Source organism: Phalacrocorax aristotelis, chromosome Z (genome assembly GCF_949628215.1).
Source record: "Phalacrocorax aristotelis chromosome Z, bGulAri2.1, whole genome shotgun sequence".
NCBI lineage: Eukaryota > Metazoa > Chordata > Aves > Suliformes > Phalacrocoracidae > Phalacrocorax > Phalacrocorax aristotelis.
Window position 1 is genome coordinate 78,263,917 of NC_134311.1, and position 18,462 is coordinate 78,282,378.

Here is an 18,462-nt window from a genome sequence, read left to right on the forward strand (position 1 = left end):
GGGTCTTGGTCATGTCAAGTCCCAGGATTGAGCTGAGTTGTTTTTCTAGTGGGACAAAGTGCCCAAACTCACCAAGCTGAACCCCAGCCTGGGTGAAGACCACACTTCACTTGCCTGGGCCAGGCTGCGTGCAGGCAAGTGGGACCATCAGGGATGTCCTGCTTCATTGGCGTTGCCTTGCTGGTTGTGTAACATTGTTTCCTACAGCAGACTCAGCCAGAAATTTCTTAAAACTTCTTTATTTTCTGCACAAACAGCAGTTCTGGGGTTCCCTGAAGCTAGGTTTAGGTAAGGTGCAGTCCTCCCTGTCTCCCTAGGTCTTTCTGTGGCGTGGGCTGGAGTCCTCCAAGGAAAGCACAGGCATGTCATAAAGCCCCCAGAGGGTGCCTAGCCGGCTCCTAACCACTATCCAGAGCAGCTCACTGGTGTGTGCCCTGAGGCATTTACCTGTATTCCTGCAAAATATTCAAGGCAAAATGTATTTGTTGGCAGTGATGGTAGCACGGAGAGGATCTGGTCTGGCCAGGTTGAGTTACTGAGCCTGGGGGTCAATTGGAGCCACTAAAATGCTCTTGCTCTGAAATTAGCAGGCTGCTGTGCGGCGCTCAACCCCAGCTAACACAAATGCTAACTGGTATTAAAATAACCCCTGACTCCTTTGTGCTGGCCTGGTGGGTGATTGGCCAAACTAGAGGAAAACCCCTTCCAAGCAGTGGCGTCACCCCTGCTCGAGGCACCCACAGCAGCCCAGAGCTCGCCGGTGGCGTTGACTTGCTGTAGGCCATGCAATAAAACCATGCAGTCAAAGCTGTATCGTCATCCTCGTGCCCACAGGGACCTCAGTGTCGATGCGGGACTGACTCATGCCCAGTTCCAGGTCCGGCCGGTCCCTCAGCCCTATCAGCATTACTTAGCTACACCTCGGATGCACCATTTCCCCAGAAGCACATCCTCGACACAGATGGTAAGTGAAATGCTTTTACCGAGAAATGTTTTATGCATTGTCTGCCAGGAGGCAGTCAAAATAAAGGCTGCTGCCTTTCTATCACCTGTCTTCTGTGAATCCCACTTATCTCCGGCCGTGGGAGGGAGTGTCTGAAAGGATAATGTTGCATCATTGTACTCTGGATTAGAGAAAAGAATGAGAAGTTCAGCTGCTCTGGAAAGGTTTGGTCCATCACATGCAGCACCATGCTCACAAGCTGGTCTGCAAAACCTGGGCAAGACATGAGACACTCAGCAGTTATTACTAATATTATTATTAAAATTGGAACAAATTATGGGCTCCCAGGGCTCCCTGCATTGGGAGCAGGTGACTCCTTTCCTCGGGCTCAGCCCTGAGGACCATTCCCCCCCACATCATTGCTCTCTACCTCTATAAAGATTTTGCATGACCTGTTGCACAGGTGGTGATGGAGTTTGACGGGAAGATGGGCTGACTGGGATCGTTTGCCGGCCCTTCTCCTAGCAGGGTGTTGCATTTGGAGCTAAGCCATGCCAAGTGCTGCCGATCCTTAAAGCATCCTCAGAAATCTCACAAGAGTGTTTTTAACTCATGCCCATAGTTAGACCCTGGCACCTGTGTACTACAACAAGGCTCAGGAAAAATCAAAGCTTGGGTGAAAAGAAATCCACTTATTTAAAAATAAATAAAATAAAATATCTTTTTAAGCTAATCCCTGTTGAAAGTGTGGAACTGCAATGTTACATACGCAACAGAAATTACTGTAACATTTTATTCAGAAGAAATGTATGCTCTTAGTTATCATTTATAAGAGATGTATTTAATAAAACCTCATATTTTGGTTATTAAAATGCTTCAGTTGGGGAAGGTGTCAGTCTGCTCTTTCATTCTGAAATTTAAAACACTAAATTTAAATCAGGGTACACAAGGGATTTCTATGTGCAAGTACAGGTGGCTTTATTTTTTTCCCTCACTCCTGACAGGTTGTTCACGAAATCAGAAATTACCCTTATCCTCAGCTTCAGCTACTTGCTCTTCAGGGACTGAACCCAAGCAGGCACACGTCCGCTGTGCGGGAGAGCTATGAAGTACGTATCTTGAGGACTGGAATTATTATTAATTTTTTAAGTGCTGGGAATCTGTGCAAGCTCCGGAATAAAGTTATAAGACCGTTTTGTGTCATGGCAGTTGCATTGAGTCGTGTAGCAATTTTAGTAATTACTGGGAGGTGAAGAGGTTGAGTGGGCTTGGTAAAAGATGGGTGGCTGGCTCTGGCTCGGGTTGACTCCAGCCCACTTCTCGTCTGTGAACAAAATGCTTCAGTTCTATGGGGTTTTGTTTCCCAGCCTGACCAACGGAGCTCAGATCCCACCCTAATTTCTGGAATATTGGATATCCATTTCTCTGCGTTGAGCCCTTAGCTACTAGCCCAAAATCCAGGGCTCAGAGTCATCATTAAAGCATGGCTGTTTTGGGTTTGATGGACACTTCCACCATGGAAAGGTCAAAAGGGAGCCTTACTGCCCAGCAGGTGGGGGGGGGGGTGGTGGGACCTCGTGCACTGGGAGCAATGCTGATGGTGCTTTGCTGCTGTTCCTGCACCGCAGGAGCTGCTGCAGCTGGAGGACAGGCTGGGCAGCGTGAGCCGGGGCGCCATCCAGAACACCATCGAGAGGTTCACCTTCCCCCACAAGTACAAGAAGGTGAGTGCTCCGAAACCGCAGCATGGCTGCCAGCCCCTCTCACTCAGCCGAGGGTTTTGGGCACAGAGCAAAGAGAAGGCAGGACTTTAGTGGGTACCGTCCCAGGTTTGGCAACCCGATGCCGTCTATATTCCCCAAAATGGGGGAGGAATGTAAAATCCAGAATTGGTGCTTTAATATCTTGTGGGGCTCCTGGGCAGAAGCGGTGGTGTAGTTCAGCTGGCTGTTTCTCACTTCTAGGCTAGGAAGCTGCGGGCCAAATTTTCAAAAGGGTCTCAACCGTCTCCCACCCAGCGGGTGCAATTTCCCCCCTGTCCGCACCTGGTAAGAAAGTGGAAACACCAAGGGGGATTTGTGCACGCAAACCCGCCCCATTCCGCACGCAAGCGGCACTGCCTACACACCCTGCCGTGAGGGCGCTGGCTTCATGGCGTGGGGGAGCTTGTCCTCCCCTTGTTTCGCAAGAGGCATCTCCTCTGTTGGAGCTGATCTCCTGCCCATAAGGAAATGGGTGCCATGTTTTGGGGTAGTGCTAAATAGAAAACGGGAGAAGTGCTTGTCTGCGTAGTAATTTCACATTGCATTGCCCAAGTTGGAAGCGAGTCAACTCCTGCTGCACTTAGCTTGACTGCATCTCCAGCAGATCCAGACAAATTATATTAATAGGAATGGATGTTGGTGGGAAAGAGAAACGGGAAGAGCTGACAGGCACTGGCCCATGGCACAGTGTGGTGCTGGGCTGGTGGAAAAGCTGGCATGGCGCACAGTGGTTGCCCTTCCTGGCAGTGGTGGCCCCACATGCTTTGGGGTCTCCAGAAGCCTCCAGCAAAGGAGACTATGGGGTCATCCCCACTGCAAGGAGAAGGTTGTAGGGGGCTGTGTTAGGGCAGCAGAGGACAGGCTGCTCCCAGGGGCACTACTACCAACACCACTGCCACCGGCCCCAGGAGGAGACACGGTGACCAGCAGCATGTTGGTGGCATCATCCTCTCACCAGCTGTTTTAGCTGGGCTGGTTTCCCCAAGAAGGACGGTCTGGCTGATAGATGAAACTGATATTATGTGCCTTCCTGCAACTACCCAGGCTTGGGAGAGTGTTAGAAAGTCAACTCATAACCAAATTACGTCCTTAACCTTGCTGCAGAGAAGACCACAGGAGGGCAAATCTGAACAAGAGGATGGAGAGGAGTCAGACACTGATGAGAAATGCACAATCTGTCTGTCCATGCTTGAAGATGGAGAAGATGTCAGGTAAGATCCTTCCATCTGCTCTGCTGCTATCTGAGTTGTGTTTATTGGGATTAAAGTTGCCTTGTGCTGGTGGTGTTGTCCCTGTTCCTGTCCTGACGAACCCACTTGGGCTGTTGCAGGGTCTGGGAAACCAAATGTCATTTAGATGGATAGTGGTATGGGCTGTAGGTAGGAAGAGCTCTGCAGCAGCAGGAGGGCCAAGTTCTTACAGTATCTCCTCGTTTTGGATCACCTGCTTCAAGGCTGTGCCAATGGACCAGGTGGCAAGTGTCAGAGAAGGATGGGTCCCAGGTCTCAGGCAGCCATCTGGAGCTTGGGAACATCAATGTCTGAGCTTGACAGATGACCAAAGTATGATAAAAGGGAGTGTGTGTGTGAAGTCCAGGGGAGTTTGGCTTGTGGCCAGGATGGAGCTGCTTTATTGTAGAATAAATGAGATTACTCCACCCGCATTGTCGCAGGGAGCTGTCCTGAGCCAACAACAAAGCCCCAGTTTTCCCTCAGAGACATCCCCAGGCGCTTGGCTGGGTCAGTCTCTGCTTGTGACAGAGGATGGGGACAAGCAATTGCAAGGGGCTGAGCTACCATGTCTGAAGGAACTGCAGGTGGGCAGTGCAGCTGCACTACCTGGTCCTGATCCTCTTGCTGTGGGTCCTTGTGGTTCAGGGTCCCTCTGGCTTGTGAGAGTGAGTGAAGAGATGACCAAGGTGATGTAGGTGAAAAGCAACCACATCCCCTGGGACACACCAGGCACTCACACAGGAGTGGTGGGGACCCTCTTGACTGCTAACGAGTCACAATGATGAAGAACCAAGAGGCTTTGGAGTATAACCTAATACTTCTGAAAGGTTAAAAAGCAGCAGCCAGGATAATGAATAACTGGAACAACTCAGTTCAGGAGGGTGTGGCATTTTCTGAAAGGCTTTTAGCCAAGGACACCATCTCTGACCAGCTGCTCCATGTGAGCTGGCATGGCTGCGGGAGGGGGTAGGACCTAGGCAGCACTGGTGTCACTACACTGGGGCTTCCCCATGTTTGAAGCAGTCCCGGCTGCTGCTTTCTGGCTCTTCTTGGTCCCCTGGACCTCCTCCATCCTAACGGGGTGGTACTTCTCTCCCTGCAGGCGGTTGCCCTGTATGCATCTCTTCCACCAAGTGTGCGTGGACCAGTGGCTGGCCACCAGCAAGAAGTGCCCGATCTGCAGGGTGGACATTGAAACACAGCTCGGCTCGGACAGCTGAAAGGACTGGCTGGACACACCATTTTCCTTACCAGGTCATATGGCCATAAACCCTTGCAGCAAAATTTCGCCTTCTGAGCCATTTGATTGAGAAGAAAAGTCTGCAGGCATGTTAGTGAGGAGGAGGAGGAGGAGGAGGAGGTGGTGGTAAAATATGTAGTGATAGGGGATATTGCACATATGCAGGATATGGGCCCGGTGAAAGGGAGCTGGCATTCCCAGAGCTCAGAGACCCCGTGCTGCAGAAGATTTAGTGTTGAACATGAAGGAACTAGTTGTGGTAGTCTGGCCTGTCAATCCTGCATTTCATGAGGATTGTATATATACCTCTCGAATACGTAGAAACATGTTAGGGGTCCTTTAGCTATTTCTATGGATGGCAGCTGGAGCATGTTAGCTTAAGAAATGTTGTGTTTGATGCCCTACTCATCTTGTGGTGGACATGTTGCTGTTACCTAATTTGCACCAAATATTTTTTCATAGATTCCTTATTTTGGTGCCTGATTAATACATTGCAGAGGGGGAATGAAGAAGTCAAGCTTTCCCACCCTTAGGGGGGAAGAGGCGAAAAAGCAAAATCCTGTTTACGGTCAGAAGGGTTGCGCTCTTTGCCTCAGCCATGTGTGCTTCCTTTCCTTGCATTTACAGTGTGTTGCAAATTTAAAGAAGCTTATAAAAATAAAAATTGGGGATGAAATGAATGAAGCAATAAGGAGAAGCTTCGTTCCTGCTTATCTGCTGGTGCTGGACGCTTTCTGTCAGGGCACAGTATTGGAGTAGATGCTGTTTCTTTGCTTTCTGTATCTTAACGAAGTAGCTTGGCATATTGAAATCCAAGGAAGAGCTGTCTTCATCATTGCCATTGTCCATGATGCTTTCTCCCGCGAGCTGTGAGGCTGGCTGGCTTCAGCAGCCAGCACCGGTGCAAAACGATGGTTACTGGAGTCAGCTGTGCTTTGGGGTATAAAAATGATGGAGGAGTGCGGAGACATGTATGCTGCTGACTCCTCTCCCATGCAAAAGCACCTCGGATAAGTAGGATGGGAGAAAACTCAGTGCTCACAAGGTATTGGTGAAGCCGTAAGCATTTCGGTGTGGGAGGGGATGGCAGGTTGGAACTGGGGTTTGCTGCTTTCTGGAGGGGCTGGGTTGTAGCCCTTCCTCAAAGCACGTGCTCCTGCACCAGCGTGTGTTTGTATACATGTTTTAGGCCTTATCCTTATGGAGAAGTGAGTGGTTGTTCAAATTAAACCTAATTGCATTAATGCTCAAAACAGAATTAGGACGTAGTCCCTGAAAGAGCTGAACTGTTGCGATCCAAGCTCCTGCTGAAATAAAGACCTCAGCCCACCAACCATAGGGTCAAAAAACCCTCCAGAGAACTGGCGTTCACAACCAAAAAGCTTTTTGTTCTTTTCTTTTTAAATAACTTTTTCTTTTTTTTTTTTTTTTTTTTGCATACTAGCAGAGCAAAAGAAAGATGCCAAGGATCAAGGGGAATTAGTCAGGAGCATTATATATTGAAAATGTTGATGTCGTGGGGATGATTTCTGGCTCCCCTGAGCATCTGTTTCGCTGGATCCAAGTGATGCTTTCCAAGTAGAAACGTTCATAAATTACCATTGGAGAGATTATGGGATTCCCATGAGCTGTAATTGGAAAATACCAACCTCAAGGGCACTCTGAGGTTTTTTCCCAACCTGAGGTTTTCCCAACCTAAGGTTTTTTCTGAACTGGAGAAGGGAGGAGAAGAAGGGAGGCCTTCAGGGTGCAAGGATGGAAGAGCCCCTCTCTTGCTGTGCCCAGGCAGGTAGGAGGGAGTGGAGGGGGACACATGGTGGCATGTATGGAAGATATGAAGAAGAAATTTTTTATGCTAAGTGTGATGAAACCCTGTCCCAGGTTGCCCCGAGAGGTGGTCAATACCCCATCCCTGGACACACCCAAGGCCAGGCTGGACGGGGCTCTGAGCAACCTGACTGAGTTGAAGATGTCCCTGCTCACTGCAGGGGGTTGGACTGGGTGGCCTCGAAAGGCCCTTCCAACCCAAACCATTCTGTGATTCAATTATATATTTGCCACCCACCTCAGGTGATGGCTTCTTAGGGGATACGGTGGTCCCAGCCCTGACCGAAGGGCTGCGGACTCCTTGGGTCAAGGAATGGTCCATCAGTACTTCTGGGGCTTGCTCCAGCAGCAGCAGATTGAAGCAGCATTAAAAATAGTACTAATATTACTAATAATATGGATAAGCAAAGCAAGGCTTTGCTGGTAAAATACACTGTAAGCCGGTCTGGTCTGTTGAGGCGTGAGCTGGGGGAAAAGCAGGGGAGGAATGGGGCAACTGGGACCCTGGCTGGGTTGGGAGGGAAGGAGGAGCGCTTCCGAACCTTGCATTTTCTTAAAGCCTATGCGAAAGTATTACTATTTGCCTAATGAACAAGCACAGTTTTTAAAAAAAACAAAACAAAAAAAACCTTGGTGAAGAAAAGCACCAAACTCCCGTGGTCTCGTGTGAGTGACTGATCCCGAGGTGCGTGCGAATTTACAGCGTCTGGAGTTGCATCGGTGTGTCAGGTTCCTTTGCGTTTAAATAATTTGTACGAGTAGGTTGCGATAATAGGGTGAGTCTAAAAACAAAATGAAACAAACAACAAAAAATCTCTAGAAACAAAATATTGATAGTTTACAGGGTTTTGTGAGTTTAAATGCCTTATATTTAACAATCATAATTTATGACTAACTTGTAGATATGGTGGGTTCTTATTTAATTATTTTTATAGTTGTTTTTTGCATTTTTAATTATAATTTATTTATTTAGAAATTAATACTAATTTTTTTTATTACTCCTATTACCTCATTTTTGCATTGTTTCTGGGAATGGAATGCTTTGCATGCATCGGTACTTTAAAATGAAAATTAAACATGGGATGTGGGGGGTAATGCTTATCTTGTCAAAAAAAAAAAAAAAGAGAAAAAAATCAGGGTGTGTGATTACAAACTGTATTACTGTGGTGCTGTTACCTTGGATACATTCCATAAAAATGCAAACCTTTGATTCTGTATGCTGTGACATAGTGGAAAACTGCAATATAGTGACTGTGTTTAGCACATATATATGAATATTATTTGCACTCATAATCAAACTCTGGTGATCCTTTCACTTGTGTCCTTGCACATTGAAGGTGACTGACAGCGCTCTGCAAAACCAAAATGTTTTGGTCGATTCCTGCTACCACCCTGTCCCTGATGCTGCTGGTGATGCTACCGCTCCTGCTGCATGTGTTACCCTGCAGTAACACCTGGCGGGCCCCTGCTACAAGGCTGTGCTTGGGGCAATGCATGTGTTTAGTGCACGACTCTGCTAATTGCTTCAAAAACCGAGGAAGGAAGCCCAGGCATGGCGGCTCTGTTCAATTTTTGATGCCTATCAGTGCTCAGTCTGGTTCTTCTCACCCTCTGTGCATGCACCCAGTTGGGCGCTGCAGGGAGGATGAAGGAGGCGATTGAGCCTGAGGTTGGAGGCAACAAAACTGAGGGATTCATTGCAGTTTTTAAGGGTTGACCCCTGGTCTAGCTGAGAGGGGCTGGGATGGATGTGGGAGAGATTCAGCATCCCTTTGTAACGCCTGACCATGAGCATTTGCTATAACCTAGCTGTGAAACATGCATGGAGCAGAAGCCCTCAGCACTGGTCTTCTTGATCAGTTGGTTTCATCCCACCTGTTAAAGGGGCAACCTCAGCTTGGAGCTTTTTAATCTACTGGAGGTCTGTGACCTGCACCAGAGCCTTCCTGTCCCCAGGGAAGGGGTCAGCCCCAAGCTGACATTCCGCTCCTGCAGCGGTGGCCAAGCATCCCCATCCCCAGCCATGGCCAGGCTGCTCTTACAGCGCACTGCCCTTTCCCAAAAGGCTCCTGAATATCAAGTGCTCGAGCCTTGCAAGAAGGCTAGAGCACCTTTGCTTTGACAATATTTTAAGCTTTAAGCCATAACTACTCTTGGTCAGCGCAGATACTTGGCCATGTATGGGCAGAAGTGGGGTTTGATGCATGTGCTCAGCTAGCAGCCGTACCCCCTCCCCCCCCCCCCCCCCCCCCAAAAGGCTTTGGAAGCAATTCTCTTTTGGGTTAGAAAGACACAAAATGACTGTACCTTAATATTTTTCTCTCTGTCCCTTCAGAGTGCTGCTCTGCTTTGTTGACTTTGCCTTATCCTGGGTTTAAAACCTGTCTGCGGTTTTTTCCTTGCTGCTCTGTAACACTCCTCCCCTGTAGCCTGGAGCTGCGGGTCTGAGCCGTGTGGGGATAGAGGGTTGGTTGTTCCACCCCGCAAACACACTGTAAAAGGGATAAGTAAAACAAGGAGCAAGCAAACAAAAATCCTCTCCTTTAATGGCCGGGGCTGGTTAAAGGATCACCCACATTTTTGTACTCCTACTGCTGTTCTGTTGTGCTGTGCAACATTTTGCTACATAGACTATTTTATAGAAGAAAGCTAGAAAAATATTTATTATTAATATTAAAGCAATAGTGCATTGAATAAATAAAAAGACATTAGAAATTGTGTAAAAGCTTAGATTCACTTTTGGTGGATTTTTTGTACTTTATTTATAACTAATAAAACAAACTGCATTGCTAACTATAAACCTGTGCCACACAAAAGTCACCTGGCAGCGCGATCACTTGGTCTTTACTGCTCGTTTCTTCTTTCTTTGGGTCAGAGTCAATTCTTCTATCATTGCTTATGCCTTTGGACTTTGATGTGCTAAAGAGATGCTGCTGGGGTATAAAATACTCTGCCCAGCTGGTTTGCAGAGGCTGTTGGTGCTTGAGCTCCATGGTGGAGGCAAGCTGAGGCTCTCCACACCAGGCACACCACCGTGCATGATGTCCTGTGGCACCAGTTTTGTGATTAGGTACCAAAATACATTTCTAGAACCAGGATGAAGATATCCTGTTAAAGAGAGATTTCTCCTCTAAACACATCCCAAGGGGCCTGTACGATATCTCTAGCGAGTCCTGCAGAGATGCCGATAGGTCCTCCATCCTCCAGGTGGAGAAACATCTCCCTCCCTGTGGGTCTCCTGTTTAAAACCTAAGGAAAGAGAAACGTAATGGGAAAAGAAAAAAATCCTCCAAACTAGTACAGATATATTTGAGGGTATTTTCAATGCTTTTGCTCCCCATTGGAGAATCCAATGGGCCATACGTGTAACTTTGCATCCTGCACAGCTCTTTTCATAGGTCCTCTTCCACTTTTATTTTCTCCCCACAATGAACGGTGCCAATCTCTCCTCCTATCTACTCTTAATTTAGCTGTTCCTCCTCATGCATTTCATGTAGAAAGGCTGAGCCAGTCCCCAGCTTTGACTATGTGATTAGACTAAATAAGCCTTGGAGACAGGCGGCTGCTGATCATAGATATTTGGTTCCTGTAGACGAAGGGAATTGCTGGCTCCTCCTGCACCCAGCAAAGGCTGCGTAAGGGATGCACCATATTTAGGCAATATGAAGCTCCTACTATAGGAAGCTTTTATGAATTCAGAAAACAGGTTAAAAATGATCTGTTTGTCTAGCTGGGGAAAATCTCAGTTGCTCGCTGAGATCTTGCTGATGTCCTTCGAAAGGGTAATGGCTCTGAGCGAGTTGCCTGAGATGGCAATCGGTTTTGCTTCAAAGCTGCCACAGCAAACATACGGCCGCGATCTGATAACAGCCCTGCTGAGCGCCGTGAGCAGTAACCCGTGGCTGCGCTGGGGAGGGAGAGGGGTTGTGCCCGTTAAGGTGTAATGCACAGGCCAAGATGCAACATCTTTATTCACTGTGAACATCTGCTCTCGCAGCAGCTGCCTGGGGTTGGGAAGTTTACCCTTTCTTTGTGTTTTGTAGTATCTGAATCCTCAGCTGGCCCACAGGTTGTAGCTCAGCGCTGTACAACCCATCAGGAAATACCAACCTTTTCAAATTTTATTTTTTTTTTTAAATGAGGCTTTTTGCTATGTCAAAATGGGCTTTGACACATGGCAATGGGGCCTGGGATGTTGTAAGAAAATACTTCACAGACCTCAGTTGTTCTGCCTTCATGCACGTAAGGTTGGCGTAGGTACATGATGCTATTAAAAAAGTTTCACAACAATTTCATAGAGATTTTCAAATAAATCTCTGTGTCCTGCAGCAAGATACAATCAGTCCCTCTCAGCATACAACACCACAAAGGACTTCTTGGTTGTACTTCTTTTTTCACCGGCAGCACCCAAGTGCTTTCATAAACACAGCACTTTACTGGACCCCTGAAATTATGGGGACCACAAAGGCAATGAGATAACCTGGTTTTGAAGACTCCTGCTGGGTGTCACCACACTTGTCCTTTGCTCTTCCTTCTCACCTACATCAGTGGTTTTGGCTGAAGGCCTGTGCACTAAAACCACACCAATTAAGAAACAAAGAGGAAAAAAGAAAAGGTGGAGAGTGGCAGGGGATGCAAGAGCTGTGCATCTGCCCAACACGCTCAGGGAGCTCTGCCCCAGCAGGCAGAAATTGCCTGAGCCCTGAAAAAGATGTAGCCCTAGGACAATTTTGGATTTTCTCCTCCTCAGCTCTCTGGCCAAGAACTTGTTGGTTTTAGCAGCTTAATGAAAATCCAGCCCTTGGAAAAACTCCACTCTTGCCTTATTACTTTTGTAGCATTAGTTGTTGTAGCAACAGCACAGCTCCCCAGGGCCAGGGTGGAGTTGAGTTTTGCACAAACATGGGACATTTCTGAAGTCTTTAGAAGAAAAAAGCAGAGGTTTTTCATGCTTTGCTAAGGTTGCCTGCCTGGGAGACAGTGAGGTTGCTGACCCCCTGTCAGCAAACTCCCCCCTCGTCCCTTTTTAGGGCAGCATTAGCTAGAGGTCAGCACAGCTTTTGTGTTGAACATGCCTGTCCAGGGAGGGCAGGAGGTTTAGACAGCAACCTAGGCGTCTGCAATCCCATCTTTCACCTACGCAGTGATTTGGTGACCCTGAAGGTGTTCACTCCTGCTTCAACAGGACCTCCATCCATGGCTGTAGCTACTTGCTACAAGTGAGAACTCCCAGATGTGAGCACATCTCATCTGCAAGATAAGGATTTCTCTTTCCTCCTTGCCCCTTGCAGGGATGGTGTGGGGATCAGGAGCTGCCTCACTGCTCCCAGGGGCTGGAAGCGTGGAGCAGTACAGCTCCCATGTGCATCATGGTGAGTTTGCTCAGGGGCTGGCAGGGTTTAAACTGCTGTGATGCAGCGGTGCTGCAAAACCAGCTTCTCTGGCATCTCCGCACCAAGTGGGTGCTGACTGCAGCCAACTGGAAATGCTGGGGCTACACCATTTTAATGGGAAAGACTCCTATTTCACTGCAGCAGGTGTTTGTCTAAAAATGGGACAAATCTATTGCAGGGAGGCTTTTTTCATAGCCCTGGTAGGCTGGGGTGGGAAGGAGAGCAGAGAGATCAAAAGACTGACCCTTTTTTAGTTTCAAAACACCCACTGGGGAACTGCTGCTTTGCAACGACACTCCACAAGCACAGCAAAAGCAAATGCTCCACTCTGCTCGTGGGACCCCCACTAGCTGCCTGGGGAGCCCGAGCCCCATCCCAGCAGGGTCCCAGGAATGCAACATGCCTGCTGACCCCAGCACCCGCTTTCAGCCCTCCTGAGGTCTGTTTTGCTCCTCTTGTGAGCTTCCTGGAGAGGCAGATGGGGCTCCAGAAGTAAAGGTTTGTAAACAGTTTTTCTTGTTGATACCTGTAGAGATGTGAGTAGCTGAGAATAGCTCGTCTACAGGAGCACTGGCCCTTACTGTGGCCAGGAAATCCCTCTCCACCACAGAAAAAAATCAAAACAGCAATCCTTATTCAAAGAAAAAAATTAAAGTGAATGGCAGCTGCTCTGAAACAGAGTTGGTATTCAGGCCATATAGGGTAAGATTATGATAAGACGGATTTGAATATAATTAGCACAGCTTCCTTGCAGTGGAACTGATTATCTGGTAGGTCTTTTGCTCCAGCTGCCATAACGGTAGATCTCAGCTCTGGGCAGACCCAGAGGAATTCAGCCCAGGAGCTGCATCTGGCTTTGGAGGGAAAGCCCTCCAAAGGAAGGTGGAAAATGCCACCCTTGAGACCTGGGTGGGTGGATAATGGGTCTTTCCCAGCCTCCCTGCAGAAAGCCCCGCTGTGGCTACCGTTTTTGATGTGGTGCCTTCTGGAGGTGTGTGTGTATATGGACATGCAGTGTTCAGAGTTGCCAGAAGCAAGAAAACCTGGGATCTCCAAGTTTCATTTTCTTGAATATAATGTCTCAATTCTCTTATCCTCTTTACTCATCTAAAAGGGGAGCCCATCAGTGGTGGAGGTCAGCAGGCTTTCCCCGCCCTGGCAGAGCAAAGCACTGAAAGGAGAAGATTGTATCTGAGCTGTTGAAGGACAGGTTGTAGCTCTGCTAGTTGTGGCTTTTAATCATAAATAAGTGATAAATGTATTTATTTCATTCACAATATGCACTTTTAAAAAAGCAGTATTACTTTCACAAAATGTTAAACCAGGAAACACATCTTGCTACTAAAAATCTCTCAATATAAAATGCAGTGTTTTAAAAAGTAAAATGCAATATAAACCAGTATAATGAGAAAAATGTGCATGCAGAAGGGAACCAAAACCCTCCTGCAGCCCGCCCTCCTCAGTACCTAGGAAAAAGCTCCCTCCAGATTAACCCATCACCCCGGTTTTCATCCAGCCACTTCCCACAGGGAAATATGGTGGTCACACCAGTCGCTGAGTTGGTGATCTCCACCCGCTCCACCAGCCAGCCCGGTGCCAGACCGCTGTTATCGTGCTCAATCCGGACTTTTTTTAGTTCCCCCATGTCCAGTGTTTCCAGGTAAAACCTGTTGGTTTTGCCCCGCTCAAAGAGGTTCCTGAATTTCTGCTTCAGCGCCCGCTTTCCCGAGTCCCCGTTCAACCCAAAGATGGTGATGAACACGTTGGCGTCGGTCCCTGAACCCTTTTCAAAGCCTGTGACCACGATGGTTTCATATTTGACTGGCACCAAGCTCCGGGCTTTGCTGGCAAAGCTTTCGGTGACCTTGGCACACTCAAAGACTTTGTAGTCCCTTCTCTTGTAACGCAGAGGGATTTTCACATTGCACCTGAAAAAGTATCTGCCAAAGGAAAATTAGGAGCGTGTTAATGGTATGGATGGCCACTTTACTGGACAAATGTCATGAACTGCACATGTTACTGAATTGCCCAATATTAATGCTGTTTCAATACTTTTCCATATACGTGCTAGCACTAGAGTTTTTCTCTAGAAAGACAGCCATGATTGAACATTGCAACGGCAACTGGAAAACCCAACATCTCCCTAGACAGCCACAGACACCCTGCACATGGGACGGTTGGTGTGGGGCACTTGTCACCTTTTTTGCCTGTGCAATGGAATGGACTTCTACAGACCCACTGAGGCAAGATGAACAGTCAGCCCCACAGCTAACGCAGCCCAGCACTGCTGAGTATAGATGGTCTGAGAGCAGGGGGATCAGCAATTAACCTCACTGATCATATCACAGAATCACAGAATCACAGAACCCCAGAATGCCCGGGGTTGGAAGGGCCCTCTGGAGCTCACCCCGTCCCACCCCCTGCTGGAGCAGGCACCCCCAGAGCAGGGGCACAGGGCCGCGTCCAGGCGGGGGGTGAATGTCTCCAGGGAAGGGACCCCACAGCCTCTCTGGGCAGCCTGTGCCCCTGCTCTGGCACCCGCACAGCAAAGGGGTTTGGCCTCATGTTCAGGGGGAACTTCCCGTGTTCCAGCTTGTGCCCGTGGCCCCTTGGCCTGGCGTTGGGCACCACTGAAAAGAGCCCGGCCCCATCGCCCTGACACCTGCCCTTCAGATATTTATAGGCATCGATGAGATCCCCCCTCAGGCTTCTCTTCTCCAGGCTGAACAAGCCCAGGTCTCTCAGCCTTTCCTCACCAGGGAGATGCTCCAGCCCCTGATCCCCTTGGCAGCTCTGCGCTGGCCTTGCTCCAGCAGTTCCCTGCCCTTCTTGGACTGGGGGGCCCAGACCTGGCCGCAGCCCTGCAGGTGTGGCCTCACTGGGGCAGAGCAGAGGGGGAGGAGAACCTCCCTCGCCCTGCTGGCCACGCTCCTTTTATGGTTAGGGTTGGGTTAAGACCTAAGAAAAAGGGAACGGGAAAGATGGGAGGAAGAGGTTTAAATCTCCCCCTTTCCTCATCTAGACCACCCAGCCCACCCTTAACGGGGGGGGGGCGGGAAGCATCAAGTACAGAAATGATAAGTACCAGATGCTGAAAGCCCTTGGTTCTGCGGTGCTGCCTCTGGTGATGTGCAGGGAGGATATAGCACATCCATAAATTACTGCATACCTGGCACCCAGCCAGGGGCTGGAGCAGTCTGCTTTTAATGATGTATTTCATTTCCAATGATGCAGATCATTTCCAAACGAGATTTTTTTTTCCCCCTCCCCCACCTTGACCAAACTGCAGCAGGTTCTCCTGGAGGGAGAGTAGCTGGACTGCAGTGCATGTGCATAAAATGAACACCTGGAAGATTACTGAAATTCCAGCAGTACTGTGCTTCTTAAGCACTTTCAACACTTTTGACATTTTCTGCAGCCAAAGTAAAGCACTCCTTTCTCTGGAAAGAAGCTTTATAAATGAGATGTTCTGGTGGGTGCAAGATTCTAGGCTCAGGGATGGAAAAACTGCATGAGAATGGAGTGGAGGGGTTGCCTGATGCTGCAGTTTTATTTCCTGGGCTACGTAAAAACTCATGGTCTGGAGTTATAATGGAGAGTGCCAGTCTTCACAAGGGGCAAGAAGGAAAATATGACCTTTCTAGCCCTGAGATCTGCAAGAAAAAGCTTCCAAACACAGCCCTTTCACATACTAAGATCAACTACTAAAGGGCAAAAATCCCAATATATTTCAAAGCTATTGCTGCAGCAATCTCATAACTCTTAATTCAGTCTGGCTTAGCTGGGTGAGTTTTTTTGGATATTTGGGATTGGGAATACCTGAAGGGAGAGCTTGCTCTCAGGACACAATCTGCTCCAGTTGATTGTTTGCAGAGCAAACACCACTGTGAAGTGCTGTGTCTGCAGAGATGGAGCCGTGCTTCAGTGAAGTGACAGGCTTCAGGCTTTACTAGTATCTCCTGGCTCCCCTCTTTAATTTAAAACAGTTTTAAAAAATCTTGGGCTTTGTGAGAAGATCTTTGGCCCCTTCAAATCATAATGTTTCAACAGTTTTAACAGGCTCCCAACGAGTTTAGTGCTCAGATTTGATTGCACAGCTGGACTTTAAGGGTCCCAGGTTTTTCCCCACCAGGAGAAAAGAACATGTTTTAGTATGTAATTGACTGAGTTTTCATTCAGCAAACATTATTATGGCTCTTCTGCTGGCTGATTAATTTGCTAGGAGAGACTCTTATCTTCTAAAAAAAGAAAAAACACTTCAAAGATTTCTTCTTAAACACTCAATTGTCTCAGTTGGATCAAACTTCTTATAGTTAAATTCTTTAGCAGCAATGGAAATAACATGGAAAAGAAAAGAAATCCACAGCTGACATTGTGTTTTTTATTTTTTTTCCTGAAGAGCACTTTGTTCTGCAAATGAATGATCTCCTGTTCCCGCAGAATCCCTGTGCTATCTGCTCCCTGAGTCGTCACCCCTTCCAAAGACGGGGTTCAGACCAAAGCATGTAGGACCTGACATGCTCAGGACTCTTCAGGCATGATTATTTTTCAGCCATGGCAGATTTCAGTCATATTCAAATCACAGTAGCTGAGCAGCATGACTGCAGTCTTTCCAGTGGGCCTTTTGGACCATACCAGAAGGATCTCTCATCTAAACTGGTCTGAATCAGAGGTTCAGGTTTTGTCTTACCCTCAACTTTTTTCTAGGAGCTCGTTTTACAAGACTTACCTAAAGGCGAGTCTGTACAGAGCATCCTACAAACCCCTTAAATTTCAATCAGTCTAAGTATTTTCCACAAGCTGAGGCATTAGTTTGACATAGCTGTGAGATTCACCCAAGTCACCTTGTTTATAAACTTATCTGCACATGCCAAAGCCCACTCTAACAACTCAGACATTGCACAGGCAAGTCAGGCAAGGATGTTCTGTACCCAACACACCAAACAGCTTGTCCTTAGGTTTCAGAAAGAGATTAAGATTTAGTGAGACTTTCCACTGTTGCTTAAGTCTGAAATGCTTCAGGAGGACGCATGCAGAGCTGCTCAGCTTCCCCATGCCCTCCTGGAGCGGCACCTTGCAGACGAGAAGGCACTTACTTGTTGCAAAGCTCCATCTCCGTTACAATAATCTCTTGGACATGCCAGAAGACATCAGCTTTTGCAGATGACTTCTTCCCATCTTTTGGGCAGTGACCAACACAGATGGCTGCAATATCACCAACATTCTTTGAAGAAAACTGGAATGTGTCTGTTGCTCCCCTACAGGAAACAGGGAGCAGTTTCAGTTATTATCTTGAAGGATGGCAGTGTCTTGTCTCATATGGACGTTAAGTAATTTGCACATGGCTATGGAAGATAGAAGATAAATTTATTTAAAAGATTTATTTAAAGTCATTTGATTTAACCTACAATCATTCAACACAAAGTATAATTTCCATATTTAAATTTAGTATTTTCTCTGATTGGGGTGACACTTTAAATTGTTGCCACTAGGACTTTCCAGGATAAACTTGAACTGTTCCACACACAAAATCAATTTGCCTCATTACAGATAAAGCTAAAGAATGACTAATTTCCCCTCCGGCGCTTATTCATTCATTCTCAGCAGATAATGTATCTGTTACACATCTACCCACCATAGCTATTTTAAATTTGCTAGTTTAGCCACCCTTCCTGAGCTGAGCTTGAAAACATTTTAGAGAAACAATTGGTCTCTGTCAAACCATTGGCTAGCTCCCTGTCATGTCACCTGTGTATTGTTAAGTTTATCCCCTTGGACTGGTCCCCATTCCAACCTGCGTCCAAGGATGGACTAATGCTTTGGAGAGTAGCATCTAACTCCACTGTAGACACCATCAGCTGAAGGTCAGAAGGAAGTCCTCACAGTCTTTCATGTTTCACATGAAATCTCAGCCATTCATACTAGAGTCCACAGCAGCTATAATTTCACAAGAAAAACCTTTCCTCCCTGCAAAGCAACTGAACATCATCGGCGTCCATGGCTTTGAAGAGGTTCCCTTCTCTGAAGGGCATGCTGTGTCCTTACACAAAGTAGAAAACCCATC

The 18,462-nt window shown here is 47.5% G+C and overlaps 2 protein-coding genes across 2 annotated transcripts in view; one reads left to right on the forward strand and one right to left on the reverse strand.

Annotated features, from left to right (window-relative positions):
* ARK2C (arkadia (RNF111) C-terminal like ring finger ubiquitin ligase 2C) overlaps positions 1-9,805 on the forward strand; it is a 50,047-nt gene extending 40,242 nt beyond the window's left edge. Inside the window, exons 4-8 of the mRNA XM_075078476.1 lie at positions 835-964; positions 1,948-2,052; positions 2,572-2,667; positions 3,811-3,917; positions 5,041-9,805. Of these exons, the coding sequence (XP_074934577.1) occupies positions 835-964; positions 1,948-2,052; positions 2,572-2,667; positions 3,811-3,917; positions 5,041-5,158 (556 nt within the window). The 3' untranslated portion in view covers positions 5,159-9,805. The remainder of the gene's footprint in view (positions 1-834; positions 965-1,947; positions 2,053-2,571; positions 2,668-3,810; positions 3,918-5,040) is intronic.
* A 3,879-nt stretch (positions 9,806-13,684) lies between these two features.
* LOXHD1 (lipoxygenase homology PLAT domains 1) overlaps positions 13,685-18,462 on the reverse strand; it is an 85,199-nt gene continuing 80,421 nt past the window's right edge. Inside the window, exons 26-27 of the mRNA XM_075079003.1 lie at positions 17,495-17,656; positions 13,685-14,338 (exon numbers count right to left, since the gene is read on the reverse strand). Of these exons, the coding sequence (XP_074935104.1) occupies positions 13,858-14,338; positions 17,495-17,656 (643 nt within the window). The 3' untranslated portion in view covers positions 13,685-13,857. The remainder of the gene's footprint in view (positions 14,339-17,494; positions 17,657-18,462) is intronic.